The 18,934-nt window shown below is 39.8% G+C and overlaps 1 protein-coding gene across 1 annotated transcript; it reads left to right on the top strand.

The window, feature by feature from the left end:
- The first annotated feature begins 3,102 nt into the window (after positions 1 to 3,102).
- Positions 3,103 to 13,177, top strand: LOC147621329 (uncharacterized). The gene is made up of 3 exons (XM_086824438.1): positions 3,103 to 3,472; positions 3,601 to 3,763; positions 13,066 to 13,177. Exons 1-3 carry the CDS (start codon positions 3,103 to 3,105, stop codon positions 13,175 to 13,177), a joined length of 645 nt encoding a protein of 214 aa, XP_086680564.1.
- The last annotated feature ends 5,757 nt before the right edge of the window (positions 13,178 to 18,934 follow it).

The following is an 18,934-nucleotide window of genomic DNA, read 5'->3' as shown; positions in this document are numbered from 1 at the left end:
AACAACGTAGAAAATTAGATGACAAGGCTGTCAAATGCATTTTTTTTTGTTACAGTGCTGAGAGCAAGGGTTACAGATTGTATCATCCACAATCAAAGCGTATCTTGATTAGTCGAGATGTTGTTTTTATGGAAGATGATGTGCAGCCTTTGTTATCATGTACCAAAGAGACAGGTGTGAGCTCACGTGATGTATTTGATACGTTGTTGCCTCTATTTACAAGTGGGAATTCAAATGTAAGTCCTAATGAGGTAAATATTCAGCCTATGCAGATTTCAAACATCATAGATTAGCCTAGATTTTTGATACAGATTTACAAGATGTAATTTATGAGGATAGGGCTGAAAATGACCAGGCTAGAGGTATGCCTAAATGGCTGGTGCAAACCTTGCGTGATAGTAAAATTGATGCACCTATTTCTAGTCGTACTCGTTCAGGTTTTCAGCATGCCTCTTATGCATCAGATTGTTATGCTTTGGCTGTGTCTAGTATGTGTGAAGAGGAAGAACCTCTTTCATTTGATGAGGCACAAAAATCAAAAAATTGGTTGGTTGCAATGCAAAGTGAATATGATGCTATAATGAAGAATGGTACATGGTCTTTGTGTGATTTGCCTATTGGTAAAAAGGTCATTGGATGTAAGTGGGTTTTAAGTTGAAACAAAAGCCAGATGGCAGTGTTGATTGCTATAAGGCTAGAATTATTGCAAAGGGTTATGCTCAAGAAAAGGGCATTGATTTTGATGAGACCTTTGCTCCCACTTGTCGTATGACTACCATTCGTAGCATTTGTGCATTGGCAGCTCATAATGGTTGGAATGTACATCAGTTGGACATAAAGACTGCGTTCTTGAATGGAGATTTGCATGAGGAGGTGTATGTATCGCAACCTCGTGGTTTTGTTCAAAGAGGGGGCAGGAAAACAAAGTGTGCAGGTTGAAAAAGGCTTTGTATGGTTTTAAAGCAAGTTGCACGAGCTTGGTATGAAAAGATACATACATATTTGACTGCACATGGTTTTCAGAATAGTCCAACAGAAAGCACTTTGTATGTTAAACGTGTGGATGATGTACATCTAATCATTACTCTCTATGTCGATGACATGCTACTCACAAGACCAAATGAGAGTCATATTCCTAATTTTAAGGCTGATTTGAATGCCTCTTTTGAGATGTCAGATTTGGGGCATTTGTTTGCATCTTATTTGGGGATACAATTTAAGCAGTGTGATGGAGGTATTGCTTTGTGTCAGACAAAGTATATTGAGACATTGTTGCGGAGATTTGGCCTTGAAGACTGCAAGCCTATTGCTACTCCAATGGAGACAGGTTTGAAGTTGAGTCTTCATGATGCTGGAGATCACTTTGATGTCACACTCTATCAAACAGCTGTTGGTTGCCTCATTTATGTATGCATTACGAGGCCGGACATTCAGTTTGCAGTCTCTTAGGTGAGCAGGTTTATGCATAGCTCAGGGTCTTCATGATGCTGGATCACTTTGATGTCACACTCTATCAAACAGTTGTTGGTTGCCTCATTTATGTATGCATTACGAGGCCGGACATTCAGTTTGCAGTCTCTTAGGTGAGCAGGTTTATGCATAGCTCAGGGTCTCAGCATTGGAAGGCAGTTAAACGCATCTTTCGCTACTTGAGTGGCACCATACATCTTGGGTTGTTTTACCCCAAGGGGGGATCGTTGCCACCATATTTACATGCTTTTTCGGACTCAGATTAGGCTGGTTGCTATGACACAAGAGTGTCCACAAGTGGTTTTTGTTTCATGCTCGGTAGCTCATGCATATCTTGGTTGAGCAAGAAGCAACCTACTGTGGCCACTTCTAGTTATGAAGCTGAGTACAGGGCAGCTTTCACAGCTACGGTTGAGTGTGTGTGGCTCAGACGGCTTATAGTTGACTTGGGTGTTCGACAGGAATCTGCCACCACTATCTACACTGACAGTCAGAGCGCATTGGCAGTTGCGAGAAACCCAGTTTTTCATGCTCACACAAAGCACATTAAGGTGCATTATCACTATGTCAGGGAGAGACTCTCAGCAGGAGAGATCAGCTTGGCCTATGTGCCGACACACAGGATAACCTCGCCGATCTTTTCACAAAGGCGCTTCCTCGTGAGAAGTTCGAAGCTTTCCGCAAAGCTTTGGGCTTGCTCCCCTTTGTGGACTGATCTACTTCGGGCATGGCACTTTCCTATACATGAGTGCCAGCTCTCGTTCACACCATCACTCCCAGGGGGGATTTGTTGCCATATATATAGGCAGTGATGTGTGAACACACTTAGGACCGCCGGGGCACTTTTTTCCTCTTTAGGAGGTTTTTTCCCCCGGCTTGTAGATACGCCCATCATTCTAGGGCTAACTTATCTTTGTACATTGACACAATCTAATACACAGAGCTTCTTCTCCAAGCTTTGTGTGCTGTCCTCTACAACCCTAATTCCAACAGTGGCCAGGTTAGCTTGGTTATCTTTTAAAGAAGAGTTTTTTTTTAAATATTAGTGTTAATTGTTGCCATATATATAGGCAGTGATGTGTGTGAACACACTTAGGACCGTCGGGGCACTTTTTCCCTCTTTAGGAGGTTTTTTCCCTCGGCTTGTATATACGCCCATCATTCTAGGGCTAACTTATCTTTTGTACATTGACACAATCTAATACACTCTGTGTTGTGTGCATTCTTGCTTCTTCTTCTCCAAGCTTTGTGTGCTTTACTACAACCCTAATTCCAACAATTGGTATCAGAGCAGGCATCGGCTCCCAGGGCTACACCGCCAGCACCCTCCGACTCATGTTCTCCGATTGAGGTGAGTTTTCACGAGTGCTTGCAGGTCCCTATACTCTGCAAATCAGCCCGTAGGACAATGCGTTCTCAGAATTTGCATCTTAGGTCATTTCGGGCTCCGTTTTTGCATTTCAAGTTCTGCACAGGTGTTTTCGTCATTTTCTGCAGAAATTTCGACAGTGCAGTTTTCTGCAAAACAGGCATACATACTCTATTGTGGACCGTGCTACATAGCACGAGTTGTTTTCTGTTCAGTTTTTGTTTCATTACAGGTAGCTTTTGCATCAGTTTTAGTCAGTGGCCATGGCTGATAACAACAATGATGTATTTCGCATGTTATCTGCTGATGACAAATTGGATGGAGACAGCAACTACCCACTTTGGGCATACATGATGCAGCATGTTTTGGTTGCAAAAGGAGTGTGGAACATTGTGCAGGGTATGGATGTACGTCCAGGTTCTGTGGATGTAGGATCTGTTGAGGATGTTGCAGGTTCTAGCAGCTCTACTGTTGCTGCTGTTTTACCCACTGCTGAACAAGCTCGTTGGGATGGTAAAGATGCGCAGGCTCATGCCTTGATTGCACTTTTTGTCAAACGTAACATCACCCCACATATTCGTTCAGCTAAAACAGCAAAACAGGCTTGGGATATTCTAGCTGGTTTGTATGCAGGTCGTATAACGAGGCAAAAATCGCTTACCTGCATAAAGAGCTAGAATTGAAGATTATGCAAGAAGATGATGACATGAATGTTTTTCTTGCTGAGATTAAAGATCTCAAAGAACAGTTGATTTCTGCAGGTGAGATTATTCCTGATCATTCTCTTGTGCAGACTGTTCTTGATGCTTTACCTGAGACATATCAGACTTTTGCTTCCACGTGGAGACTTCTTAATGAGGACAGACCTGATGCTGTCAAATATGATACTTTAGTCAACAAGCTCTTGCAAGAAGCGCAGTCCAGGCAAAACAAGGCCAGGCAGCGTGCAGTTGATCAAGCATTTATTGCTGCCCAGCAGAGAAGAAGTGGTAAGGCAGCCCCTTCCACTATTTCTTCTCCTATTAGTAGGTCTGCATCTTCTTCTCCTTCCACATGTAGCAACAATAAGTCTGAGAAGGCTCTTGATAAAGGCAAGAAAAAGACCAGGTGCAACTATTGTAAGGCAAATGATCAGGTCATTAAGAATTGCCCTAAGCTAAAGGCTAAAGAGGCAAAGAAGAAAGTGTCAAATGCAGCCACAATAGCGAATGCTTCTACAAATGCAGATTCTGCAAATGTTGTGCAGGATACAGAATGGGCGTTTAGCGTGTATTGCCAGTATGACCCATCTGTACATGATGCATGTTTGGCAGTTTCTATTGACTCTCATATATGGTATTTTGACAGTGGTGCTACAAAGCACATTACCTCGCATCGTGATATGTTCACTTCTCTTGAGGCTGTCCCTAATGGGAATACTGTCACATGTGCCAATAATGCTTCTTACCCAGTGAAGGGCATTGGTAAAATTATGCTTACTGCTGCAAATGGCAGCGCTTTCACACTTTCAGATGCTTTGTATGTGCCAAGGATAAAGAAGAATCTATTGTCTGTCTCTGCGCTTTCTAGACTTGGACTTGTAGTCAAATTTGTGGATGACAGATGTACTGTTCATGATTTGACTTTTGGTGATACGATTATTGTATCTGGCATCTTGTTTCGTGGGCTGTATAGGCTCAATTCTTATGACAAGTGTGTGGAAGATTCAGCAAATGCAGTTTCTAATGAAAAGGCGGTTTCAGATGCAAAACTATGGCATGCTCGTTTTGGTCATCTGAACTTTGCTAGTTTGCTGCGTTTGCAGAAATTTGATATGGTTGCTTCATTGCCCCCTCTTGAGACACCATTGAAACATGTTTGTGAAGGCTGTATTTTGGGCAAAATGCAGCGTTCTGCGTTTCCAAAGGATGGTTCTGTGTGGGCCACTCACAAATTGCAGCTTGTACATAGTGATGTATGTGGTCCTATGCAAACTCCGTCATTTGGTAAACACTTGTACTTCGTGACTTTCATTGATGATTACTCAAGGCATGCATGGGTATATCCACTGAAGGCACAGTCCGAAGTGTTTTTGTGCTTCAAACAGTTTTTTCTTATGGTTGAAAATGTATCCAATTGTATTGTGGGCACCCTCCGTACTGATCGAGGGGGGGAGTACATGTCTAAAGAGTTTGATGCATTTCTGGCTAGTCGTAGGATAAAACACCAATGTACAGTGCCGTATACCCCTCAGCAAAATGGTGTTGCTGAGAGAAAAAATAGGTCACTTATGGAGATGGCACGATGTATGGTTAAGAGCCAAGCTTTGCCACATGCTTTTTGGCTTAAGGCTGTCATGTGTGCTGCATATGTACTCAACAGGTGTCCCACTAAGGCCTTGCAGTCTATTACTCCATATGAAGCTTGGCATGGCAGGAAACCTTCTATTGGTCACTTACGTGTCTTTGGTTGCTTGGCCTGTGCTTTAGTGCCTGTGCAACAATGCAGAAAATTGGATGATAAGGCTGTCAAATGCATTTTTGTTGGTTACAGTGTTGAGAGCAAGGGTTATAGATTGTATCGTCCGCAGTCAAAGCGTATCTTGATTAGTCGAGATGTTGTTTTTGTGGAAGATGTTGTGCAGCCTTTGTTATCATGTACCAAAGAGACAGGTGTGAGCTCACGGGATGTATTTGATACATTGTTGCCTCTGTTTACAGGTGGGAATTCAAATGTAAGTCCTAATGAGGCAAATATTCAGCCTATGCAGATTTCAAACGACATCATAGATCAGCCTATTTCTGATGCAGATTTACAGGATATAGTTCATGAGGATAGGGCTGAAAATGACCAGGCTAGAGGTATGCCTAAATGGCTGGTGCAAACCTTGCGTAATAGTAAAATTGATGCACCTATGTCTAGTCGTACTCGTTCAGGTTTTCAGCATGCGTCTTATGCATCATATTGTTATGCTTTGGCTGTGTCTAGTATGTGTGAAGAGGAAGAACCTCTTTCATTTGATGAGGCACAAAATTCAAAAAATTGGTTGGCTGCAATGCAAAGTGAATATGATGCTATAATGAAGAATGGTACATGGTCTGTGTGTGATTTGCCTATTGGTAAAAAGGCCATTGGATGTAAGTGGGTTTTTAAGTTGAAACAAAAGCTAGATGGCAGTGTTGATCGCTATAAGGCTAGAATTGTTGCAAAGGGTTATGCTCAAGAAAAGGGCATTGATTTTGATGAGACCTTTGCTCCCACTTGTCGTATGACTACCATTCGTAGCATTTGTGCATTGGCAGCTCATAATGGTTGGAATGTACATCAGTTGGACATAAAGACTGCGTTCTTGAATGGAGATTTGCATGAGGAGGTGTATGTATCGCAGCCTCGTGGTTTTGTTCAAAGAGGGCAGGAAAACAAAGTGTGCAGGTTGAAAAAGGCTTTATATGGTTTAAAACAAGCTCCACGAGCTTGGTATGAAAAGATACATGCATATTTGACTGCACATGGTTTTCAGAATAGTCCAACAGAAAGCACTTTGTATGTTAAATGTGTGGATGATGTACATCTAATCATTGCTCTCTATGTCGATGACATGCTGCTCACAGGACCAAAAGAAAGTCATATTGCTGATTTCAAGGCTGATTTGAATGCCTCTTTTGAGATGTCAGATTTGGGGCATTTGCATCATTATTTGGGGATACAATTTAAGCAGTGTGATGGAGGTATTGCTTTGTGTCAGACAAAGTATATTGAGACATTGTTGCGGAGATTTGGCCTTGAAGACTGCAAGCCTATTGCTACTCCAATGGAGACAGGTTTGAAGTTGAGTCTTCATGATGCTGGAGATCACTTTGATGTCACACTCTATCAGACAGCTGTTGGTTGCCTCATTTATGTATGCATTACGAGGCCAGACATTCAGTTTGCAGTCTCACAGGTGAGCAGGTTTATGCATAGCCCAGGGTCTCAGCATTGGAAGGCAGTTAAACGCATCTTTCGCTACTTGAGTGGCACCATACATCTTGGGTTGTTTTATCCCAAGGGGGGATCGTTGCCGCCAGATTTACATGCTTTTTCGGACTCGGATTGGGCTGGTTGCTATGACACAAGAGTGTCCACAAGTGGTTTTTGTTTCATGCTCGGTAGCTCATGCATATCTTGGTTGAGCAAGAAGTAACCTACTGTGGCCACTTCTAGTTGTGAAGCTGAGTACAGGGCAGCTTTCACAGCTACGGTTGAGTGTGTGTGGCTCAGACGGCTTATGGCTGACTTGGGTGTTGGACAGAAGTCTGCCACCTCTATCTTCACTGACAGTCAGAGCACATTGGCAGTTGCGAGAAACCCAGTTTTTCATGCTCGCACAAAGCACATTGAGGTGCATTATCACTATGTCAGGGAGAGACTCTCAGCAGGAGAGATCAGCTAGGCCTATGTGCCAACACAGGACAACCTCGCCGATCTTTTCACAAAGGCGCTTCCTCGTGAGAAGTTCGAAGCTTTCCGCAAAGCTTTGGGCTTGCTCCCCTTTGTGGATCGATCTACTTCGGGCATGGAACTCCCCTATACATGAGTGCCAGCTCTCGTTCACACCATCACTTCCAGGGGGGATTTGTTGCCATATATATAGGCAGTGATGTGTGTGAACACACTTAGGACTGCCGGGGTACTTTTTTCCTCTTTAGGAGGTTTTTTCCCCCGGCTTGTAGATACGCCCATCATTCTAGGGCTAACTTATCTTTTGTACATTGACATAATCTAATACACTTTGTGTTGTGTGCATTCTTGCTTCTTCTTCTCCAAGCTTTGTGTGCTTTCCTGCAACCCTAATTCCAACATTAATAAATGTGTATCTTTTCCTTTTAAAATAATGAAATAAAATTGTATGAAGCTACGAATTGAGTGATGCTGTATTCAATAAATTGTATTGAAATTGTTATCTTTAAAGAGTGCAAGTTTTTCCTGGCTTCGACGCTAACTCCGTTCCATGCTTGTGTAGCCAGGCGGCGTCATTTAGCAAAGCTCGGGAATGGCCCAAGGTATCCCTCATACCATTGGGAGAATAAGGTTCACCGATTATTGAGGCGAGAGATTATGATGCTGTCTAGTTCTGAGGGCCCAAGCTAGTGCGGTGAATAAGCCCACCCTAGTGTGCAGACATCTCTCTGAGGGGCGGGAGGATCCAGCAATGGAGCCTGAGAGGGCGACAGGCCGGCATGTGTCTTGCCAGCCGGCCAACGATGAGGTGTATAGTCCCGTAGGGTTTTGCCCAGCATGTAGAGGCTAGAAGGCCGAATTCTAGATCATCGGCAGTATAAAGGAAAAAAATAAGAGAGCCGGTTTGGCTTGTATGAAATTGATTCATGTATAAACTTTTAAAAAAAATCTTGTCTTTGGCATTATTGTATTATAGAAAAAGACTGCTATTTTAACAAACCTTGAAAAGGGCCTTAATTAAGGAACATGTTTATTTATGTCAAACAGTGTGGTAGGATTAATTAGAAAACAAATTGACGCGTGAGTAGGGTGGAAAGTAGGAGGATGGAATGCCCCGACAGCACCATCCTACAGACGGGTGGACCTGATTAGTCGGGTAGCTTTCCAATAGATTAAAAGTGAAAGCCCTATGCTAGAGAAATAGGTTCTTGGGCAACTCTATTCTAGAAGACTAGGCCAGCGGCTATGCCTTGCATGGATGAGGAAAAAAGCGTTGCTTCTAGAAATCAAGTCTAGTAATTGCCCAATTTATGATCAATTACCCTATGGGTGATTTGATTTTTAGAAGGTCACGCTCCCCCTGCGGGATAGGACTAGGTCTTACCTATGAATCGTATCCTTCAATCTCTACATGGTCAAGGTGTCGATGAATAGGAAATTTTCTCTAAGTTAACACTTAGTGGACTATCTTATGTGTTTCCCCTATTTATTTAAGGGGAGGAACCTTACAATGGTGTCGATGAATAGGAAATTTTCTCCAAGTTAAGACTTAGTGGACTATCTTAAGTGTTTCCCCTATTTCTTTAACGGGGGAACCTTACAATTGGTATCAGAGCATGGGAATGTCAACATTCAAAGCACTCTATAGGCAAGAATGCTTGTCTCCTCTAAATTTCTCTGATCCGACCATAAGAGTTGAGGCATCCAGGAAAATGCTCGAAGAGATGGAGGAACAAACCAAGGCAATCCAAAAGGATATTAAAGCTACCCAAGATCGACAAAAGCATTATGCTAACACCAAGAGGTCTGAAAGGATCTTCAAGAAAGGAGACAAATTTCTTCTATGAGTGTGACCCAAACAAAGTTCTCTATCACTTGGGAAATATAAGAAGCTCAGTCCTAGGTATTGAGGTCTCTATACAGTTATCAAGTGTCTAGTTAAAAGTGCCTATAAACTCCAGCTTTCAGCCCATATCAAAGTCCACAATGTATTTCATGTAAGTTTGTTAAAACCTTATGTACCCAGTCTCAATTATATTCCTGATGATGAACAAGTTGTAATCCCTACTCAAGGAGTCCTTGAATTACAGCCCAATAGGATCATAGGAAAAGGCAACTCAGAAATAGAACTCTTGTAGAACATCTAGTACAGTGGAAAGATTACCCTGAAGAGGATGCAACTTCGGAAGATGAAGCTACACTCTTAAAGGATTATCCCCAATTCATGAAGAGATGAGAACATCTTGATTTCTTTAAGGGGAGAAGGATGTAACATACCCATCTCACTAATAAAGAAATGTCCATGTGATAGATGAATTTATGAGTTTTTATGGTATAAAAATCAATGATTTTATTAAATGAGCCATTTCTACTTAGAATCTTCAAATTCTGAGCCCAAATTTAGAATTTGCGTGCAATTTTATCCTAATATAGGATTTTACAGCATCCAAAACGGACACCGGATCAAGCTTATATGTAAATTTTGGTTATTTTTAGTTAAATAGCGACGACCTTTAAACCTTAATAAATGCACGACTGGGCGTCTGATTGATGAACGGTCTGCACCCGAACAACCACGAGAACATCTCGAATATAAAAAAAATTCGCCCTCGGGCGGTCTAGCATGTAAATCGAGGTCGACGCCCCAAATTTGGGGACCCCACCCCAAAATTGGACCGTACACACTTACCAGGGTGCCCGTACGATGGCCGCACAAGAACCAAAGGTTGGTCGCCTACTGTGTGGTCCACACGCACCGCTACATGGACACCCATGCTGTCTCTCTCTGACTAGATAAGGTACATGCGTACCACCCCTTTCCCCTATTAACCACCACCGTAGCTTTCCCCCTGAGTCACGCAGGCCACAGATCTACAGTCTTTGCCGGTACACCATCCTTTTGACCTTGCTTTGCGTAGCGGCCACACCCGTACCCCACAACTATATAGACCCCCGGGGTAGCACGCATTTCTGTGAAGCCTATGCTCTGTTGAGCCGTCGTCTGTACCGCCATCTGTTCCTACGTAGTGTACTTGTTGTAGTATAGCCGCCCCTTGCTACCACACCTCTCAACACGCCCTCATTTGCCACTTTTCAGATAAGGGCAACTCTCCTCTACCCCCCCTCCCCCCCATTTGCGTGGACTTTAGCAAGAGGTTTTGGCCTTAAAGAGGGTTCATGCGCTGTGGTCTTTTGCTCATACAGTGAGCAAACGATCTCAGAGTTGAGATCTGACTGGAGCGTTTCGACCGCAACATCGAGCCCTACAAGACAACGTCCAAGATGGCCCCATCCCGAAAACGTCAAAATATTACCTCGGGAGGAGCGTGCAACAATGAGATTAGAGAAGATGCTCCCAATGCAGCCCCAACCCTCCCGTTACAAGCTCCTCAAGGAAATGGTGGTGGCCAGGTTAGCTTGGTTATCTTTTAAAGAAGAGTTTCTTTTTTAAATATTAGTGTTAATAAATGTGTATCTTTTCCTTTTAAAATAATGAAATAAAATTGTATGAAGCTACGAATTGAGTGATGCTGTATTCAATAAATTGTTTTGAAATTGATATCTTTAAAAAGTGCAAGTTTTTCCTGGCTTCGACGCCTTCAACAAATCTCACCACAAACCATATAATAAGATAAATTTATTCAACAACATAAAGACAAAAACATTGGGTGCACATGAGTAGGCGTAAGTGCTGGGTCTTAACCAGACATTGACACTTGCAACTCATCAATTTAATGTAAGACTCTCCTACCTTGATATCAATCATCAATTTATAGTTTTTTGAATTATATTTAAATAGTTATTTTTTAGAACTATCATAATAGCAACTTTAAAATCAAATCTAGTTATTGTTTTCTATTTTTCATCAATATTTAATTTTTAACAAAAGTTTGTACTTCGTATTCACAGAAAGTATATAGACTCATGCTTAACAGATATGTTTTTGGAGTATCAAATTGTTTTGTTTGCCAAAATACTTCAATGACGCAACAACATAAATAAGATATGTAATTATTGACACTTCTCATCAAAAATATTTATTATTTCTTAAGTTTAAGCTATGGAATATTTATCACAACATCCTCCAATCCAATAACAAATCGATTGTGTTCATTTAATATAAAGAACAAGAACATTGAGAGGAATTTCATAAGAGAGTTTTAAAATGATTGAGTAGGAGAAATAAGAACAAAATAAGAAAAGTTAATAAATCTAAGAAAAAAGACACCTATAATCCGACTAATAACAAAAATTCCAAGAAATGTGTCATGTTATATGTTATAGATATCATCAAGAAGGAAATTATGCTAAAGTTTGTCTGATGATGAAGAAGGAGAACAGATTGTTTCTTATATGCACAACCACCAATGGAAAACCTCTCCAGCAAGAGGATATCATCACCAATACACTATAAAATGGTGGAGGTGTGTATTCACTTTTCTTTGCAAAACAGTTCACACTTGTTTTATCATTTCTAGATCATAAAGGTTTAGATAGTAAACCCTAGCAAACCATAGATTCAAGATCAAGCTTGGGACAAATTGAGTAACTAAAGAAATATTTAGATTTCATTTTGATAAGTCTACCTAGAGAAACTATAATTTTGAATTCAAGTAAATAACTTAAATTTGCCTCAAGACCATCTCAACCATCTCAACCTTACCTCATTATTCAAAACAATTTCATTAACATCTTACTCACATTTCATTTCACGAGTCTTATAGACTTTAGCATACATACTCTAAATACTTTTCACACTTTAGATATTAATTTATGACATCCCAACTAAGGATTATAATTTATTTTAAGATAAAGAAAATTTGTGTCAGAATTTAAGTTTCACAGGGAACTAGCCACTCCGTCTCAAACTTCTACTCTGAAGGAGTGATACATGGAGTTAATCTGGTGGTATGGGACATCAAATTCATTTCATGTAGATACACCACACACATTTATGTCTTCTATCTTCTACCATCTTATGTATGTATATGAGAATCACTCTTGAGTTAGTAGGAATTATATTTCTTATTTTATACCAGGGACATCCATGTGTGCCATGCCAATGGGTACGTGTGGTTTGATATTATAGCTGCCTATTTCTCATGACAACATTGGGATTTATTAGTGTATTCAATTGATTATTTAACTAAAATGGATTATATCCATAAGTATAGATAGTGAGATATGTGAGAGTAACGATTGAGGTGTTGCACTATATGAGGGTATCGATTGAGCTGTCATACGTATGGTGGCGGTGGTGTGAAGACAAAGATCATGTACTAATCATGATATTTTGTAAGTTTAGAATTTAATTAATCATTTTTAGCCTATCATGTGGCTAGATTTTATGTGCACAATAGAATTTTATATGCACACAAGGTTATTTTATGTGCATAAGTGCATAAGATTATTTTAATGTGCATACATACATAAGTAGTTGTGTGTATAGACCTATTTGTATTTATTATTGGGAAAAGTTTGTATCATGTGTAAATCTTAAAAACTTTGGACAAGGTTATTAATATGTAAAGAAAAAGCCCAAAAGTAAAAAAAGGTTCTATTAATAGCTCCAAGGGCTAAAAATATGAATAGTGACATAAATATCATGTGTGGGAGAAGGAGCCACACATGTCAAGGGGGAGATTGCACCTAGTTCTCTTGTTCATATGTTAATAAATATTTTCTTCTTCCTATGCTATGATATGTTGTGTTGATTTAATTTGTACATCCATGTTTATTTGAATTGCGAGCTAGATAAGTACTTAGAGAAAAGATTCTTGTTTCATGCACTTCCATGGGGCAACCAGTCTGATAAGTACTTGTGAGCTAGATAAGTACTTGGAGAAAAGATTCTTGTTTCAGGCACTTCCATGGGGCAAACAGTCTGAGGACGCATTGCGGGATAGCAATCCTTCCTAAAGTGGTTGTCAAGGCGTGTTCTTAGCATAGTTTAGGTGAGGGATGAGAGAAGTGACCCATGGATCCTGTAAGGGGGTGTAGTCTATAGGACCCCATGGCACCCACCAATTCATGAGGTGCTTAGGCTCGATGGGTCTGGGGATCCTTGGCTATGTTTTGGCAAGCAATACTTATCAGGGTGTGAGCCACACCTAATAAATGGCCTATAGTGTGAGCTATAATCAATAATATTTGGGTAGCTTTCCAATTAGTTATCTGTAGTATAGTACTTCTACATACTTGCATATCATATCAAATAAGTTATTGTAATTCACATTGAGATAAAGGAATCTTTTAGAAATAATTGTCTCCTTATTTTAAGAGTGGGTGATAAAGGAGATTGGATGCATGGGTAAATGTCACATATGTTGACCTAGTGGTTGGGCTAGGTGAGATAACCCATGGTGTTGCAAGGCTAGACTAGGTTTTTAAAAGAAAGTGGCAACTAGATTATCCTAGATTTAGCCTCATTAGCCTTGGATTAGATTTATGAAGATTAGCCTAGGTTTAGAGAGATAAGAGAGAGTAAAAGACTTGTGTATTCTTGATTATCAAAAAGTACCAAAAATATGATGTATGTGGTCTATATACATGACCCCCCTTTCAGACTATCATAAGTGTTGTCCATGGGCATGGTCAATTTGCCTTGGGCCCATTATTCATATGAGACCATTCCACTTTGTTACAAACCATACCCACCCAAAAAGGTTTCGTCCTTGAAACCATTGATATGTACAATTACAATTCTCATGACTGGGGTATATGTCAATGGACTCAGCTCATACTCACACCATGTATGGGATATCAAAATCACATGTATATGGCTGTAAACTGCTCAATAAGCCCTCAAAACAAGCCATAACTTCTTCCCCATAATGGCATAAGAACCTTAAGTAGATTCCAATCATTATGCATCCAATTCCCAAGGGTATAGGGCTATCCACAGTGAATTTACAATAATTTCCAACAAATTAATTCACAATTTATAACCCTCATTGGACTTCCAAATTCATCCAACAACCCTTCAAATCCTTCCAATGTAGAGGCGGGTTTCCAAGAAGCTTCTTTCTTAGGTAGCCCTCACCATTTGATCAAGTACTCCACTAGTGTACGGATGTGAAGGACTCTTTCTCTTGTACCCAAAATCGCTTTTGGCACATACTCAATCATTCCCTCCTTATCCACTAGAGGCAATTCATCTTGCACAAATACCTCCGGCCCAAGGTAAGCTTTGAGATGTGATACATGGAACACATCATGAATCTTTGAGGTTAATGGAAGTGCCAATTGATAAGCAACTTCACCAACAAGCCTCACCACCTTATATGGCCGGCATATAGAGCAATACTCAGACCTCATGGGAGTTAGTAAAACGATGTAGCACCAAAGAGTACTTAAACCTTTGGTCATTCTGTTCGAAGCCAGACAGTCTTTAATCGATAGGGGTGTGCCAAGTGCGGTGTAATATTTTCATGAAGGTGTCTCTCAATAGTGGCCTCTCAATAGTGGCCTCTCTGATTTCAGACTCAATCCTACTCAAGCACGCTTTGAATGTAAAGACTAATGATTGATTATATGCCATAATCAACTACAATGTCACCACAATGCAATCAATCTTGATCATGTGATCAAGATTGATCACATGATTGGTTTTTGCAATATTGGTTTATTAACGAATACGATTGGTCCAATAAATATAAACAATAAGCTAGTTGATTTTTTATTGATCCAATTAAAAATGGTGTGTAAATTTTAAATATAAACAGCAAATGAGTAAGGTTATTATGAAATTAAAGTTAAAAAGAAAAGATTATGATAGCTATATAGATAGGAGTCACTTCCATCTAGTGAGGAGTATGGCCACCTAGTAACTTAAGTTATAAGCTAATCACTTGTTTGTGAGATTTAATGGGAGTAGGACAATGCCTTGGAGGAATCATCGATTCTAATCACCATTAAGACTTTCTTGGGCAGAATGACTAGAAGTGTGACAAGGATGCTTAATGATCGAACATTGTCTGATGAATAAGGCCCTAAGTGGGGTATCTACTACTTAGAACAACGGACATAGAGGATCCTCAAACTTGATATTAGAGACCAGGTTAAATTTAGAGACCTTAGAGATTTAAAATTATTATTTAAAAGTTTGTAGTTGTGTCCCAAGAACTTTCGCTTAGAGATAAGAGACATCAGGTGATCCCCAGTTCACCCTTCAGTTTTTCTTCTACCACTTTTGTTGCAAGGAATAGATGGAGAAAGAAGTTGATTACACATTTTGAAGACCTTCTCTTTCTGGGTGAAGCATGGAGATATGCATGGGCCTATTGGAGAGAGGCCAAAGAAGATGGGACCCCTCCTAAGTTGGTTGTTATGCCTGTCTAGATGGAGATATATAAGTTTTTTAGTTGTCATCCATCTGGCCTTATAAAGATGTTTAAGGAGACCAAAAGCAAGTTGTAAACTAGTTATTATTATTGTATGAATAAAAAGAGTATATTTTTTTGGTTACAAAAATTATCTTATAGTTTAGTAAAGGAAGGAAAAAATAAATAGGATGTATCAAGAGCAAATTACATTTGAAGAAATCATACCCATTGTACTCTAAAATTGGAGAAATAAGTATGAAAGACTTGAATACTACTTTGGAAAACCACTCGTATATGATTTTTAATACTACCCCAATTATGGAACCCGCAAAGTTGGAAGTACATTATAGATATAGATATAGATTTTTGTCCCTATACTAGGCTTCAAATTTAAACTTAGCAATGTTTATGGAAGAATCATGTATAGTGCAGGAGTATAGGATTTCAACAGATATATAGTACATTAGAACAATATCTCTCTAGGGTTAACCATCTTAGCTTGTATCTTCCTCCCATAACTTTAGTTTATATATCAGGGTAGCTATTGTTGATTTACCCTATTTAAAATGAGAGCCTAGAAACACTCTAGTTGATGTAAAACTCAAGGGTGAACTTGAAATCACCCCACGTCTTTTGTGAAAATGGTCCATCTTCCTAGCAACACAACAACAAACTTTTAAATTATCTATATTCAAGGCTATGAAAATGGCCAAAGGATTTGCTAAGGATTCCTTGGGAAACTTCAATGGGGACCATTCAACAACAAACTCCCAATAAGAAATATAATCCCAATACCCCTAAACCACCCTTGCCAAAAAGGAACAGAGGTGCAAACAAAACCCAAACTCGAGCACTTGAAAGAAAGGAAGTCATACGCTCAATTCTCGATTCTTGTAGAGTCAGTTAAATCAGAAGAGCAATAAAATAGGCAATTGTTACAAATGTGGGAAACCTACCACTACTTATGGAGGCCAAAGCTCCTAGAAACCCAAGTCGTGTAACATGAGTATATGAAAGCTTACCTCAAATGGAGTGGGCCCATGCATTAGCATTGATTTTATTGTTGGGTTTCCTTCCACTAATGCCAAATTCTGGTGGTTGTGGACTGCTTGAATAAGGTTACTCACCTTATCATAGTCAAAAAAACCTTTACTGCTTTGGATGTTTCCAAGTCTTTCCTCAAGGAAATCTTTAGATTGCATGGATTACCCTGGAGGATTATGAGTGGCAAAGACATAAAGTTTACCTATGAATTCTAGATCGCGTTTTTTGAGGCTCTAAGAACATCCTTACATTTAAGCATGGCTTACCATCCAAAGATAGATGGTCAAGAAGAGAGAGTAAATCAAGTGATTGAGGATACTTTGACAGCTTATTGTGGATGGGTTCCAAGAGCAATGCTAACGTCACAAGGATATTACCAAGGTGCTACAAAAGTTTGGATACCAAAAAGGGTACAAAAGGTTAAGACGCACCAAGCAATACCATAGTGCACAAGTCAATGCCAATAATGGGAGAGAGGCCACTGAAGGCAAACAAGAAATGGTGTGGAAATGAAACAAGAAGTAAAACCTTGTCCCATCCATAAGCAAGCTAAAATGAACAAGGAACTAGCTGAACTAGAGTTGCCAAAGGAAAGTAATATCAGTAATGAGGGTAACTGCAAAATGGAAGAGGAAATTGCACTAATATTCCTCATAGTTTTATCAATGGTTGTAAGAGGAAATGCACAACTCAAAAAGGGAATTGGAAGACCTCCCAAAAACATAATTATCCCTTCACGGTAGATAAGAAAATGCTATCATTAGTAGAGGGGAAGACACTTGAATCTTAGAATAATTTCTTTTTTAAAAAAAGAGATAGACTAAGTAAGCTAAGCTATGCCATCAATACGGAGGTTTCAAGTGGAGCAAACTCATGGTGAACATTAGTCAAGGTCAAGTAAGCAATCTATAAAGTCAAGAATATGAGAACCATGGACCATTATCGACGTGATAAAATAGGAGATACTCATGACCATGAGTAACTTAAGTTTTTCACCCCAAAAAAATGCATCCAATAAGGAAGAAAGATATACCTAAAAGGTCTGTAGGGTCCCATGATATAGAAGCTCACTTAAAGGGAGAAGAAACTAGAAGATTTTTTGACATGAAAATCCAAGAGATACTCAAGACCGTGAGTAACTTGAGTTTTTCATGCCCAAAGAAATTGGCTCAAAGGAAATAATGTTTGCTACCTAAATGGGGAGTATTTGTGTATTTTTAAAATAGGTCGAAGTTCATATGGTTATTAGCTACTCTTTAGTTATGTTCAACTCTAGGTGGTTATCAAGGATTTATGGGATTCAAGAAGAATAGATATTGTGCAAAGACTAGATGCTAATATGGGGACCTACCTGCATCTTTGAGCTATCAAGATACATTATTTAGGATTACTATAATAAAGGAACCTTGAAAAGGGTTTAAAATATGAGCAAAGAAAGGTTTTTAAAACAAGGTTCATATCTAAGATAAATGAAAGAGATCATGTAGGTAAGTGAGTTTGTAAATTAGCAATTATAAGATTTAAGTGTGATTAAAAGATTAATTAGAAAATGCTTAGAAGTGTGGTTTGCCTAGTTTTATTAGACATGCCCTCTATGAATAAGGGGGAGTTTAATGACCAATATTAATGTAAGAGGAAGAAAATGACCTGTGTGTGCTTCTCGCCTCCCAGCCAATATAGCCCATGAGTTTCTATAAATGGAAGTCCCTTAGAGCATGTTCTCACCTCCCAATCAAGCAAAAGGTAGAAGTGCTCTCTTAGCTCCCATTCCCGCACTCCTTGGCTAACCCCCAAGCTACGGACCTTGGCCCACTAGACCCCTGCCCGTGCACACACTAGTAATGTCCGGTCTAGGCCTAAGTGCCTCGGACTAAATTAATATATGTCTAACATTCTCTCCCCCTTCTAAGATCATCGTCCTCGATGATCAGCTGTGGGAAATGTTTACGAATCAGAGCTTCTGATTCCCAAGTAGCATCGGTTAAAGGAAGACCTTTCCAGGCAACTAGAAACTCTCGGAGAACGCGATTACGTAACCGCTTCTCTCTGTGATCTAGTATCTTGTCTGGACCATGGTCTACAGAGTCATTTTCCTACAAAGAAATAAGACCATCAATTAGATTATCATCCTTAGATATATATCTCTTGAGTTTACTAACATGAAACACCGGATGGACACGACAGCCTGGTGGAAGTTCCAACCAGTAAGCTACGTCACTAAGCTTCTCCATAATGGTCCAAGGTCCACAAAATCTAGGCGAAAGCTTAGGACACTTTCCAGTAAATAAAGATGTAGAGTTCAATGGTA

Source organism: Cibotium barometz, chromosome 30, assembly GCF_041138505.1.
Source record: "Cibotium barometz isolate CiBa-2024 chromosome 30, ASM4113850v1, whole genome shotgun sequence".
In the NCBI taxonomy this organism is placed as follows: domain Eukaryota; kingdom Viridiplantae; phylum Streptophyta; class Polypodiopsida; order Cyatheales; family Cibotiaceae; genus Cibotium; species Cibotium barometz.
The sequence above is the reverse complement of the archived record's forward strand: the minus strand, read 5'-3'. Positions and strand labels throughout refer to the sequence as shown.

What these genes read in the sequence shown, in the direction of transcription:
- LOC147621329 (XM_086824438.1), top strand. Translation starts at nt 3,103, where the DNA reads ATGGCTGATAACAACAATGATGTATTTCGCATGTTATCTGCTGATGAC. An exon ending in TCTAGCTGGTTTGTATGCAG is followed by an intron (nt 3,473 to 3,600) that starts GTCGTATAACGA and finishes TGATTTCTGCAG; the next exon opens with GTGAGATTATTCCTGATCAT. An exon ending in TTGCAAGAAGCGCAGTCCAG is followed by an intron (nt 3,764 to 13,065) that starts GCAAAACAAGGC and finishes TGGGGCAACCAG; the next exon opens with TCTGATAAGTACTTGTGAGC.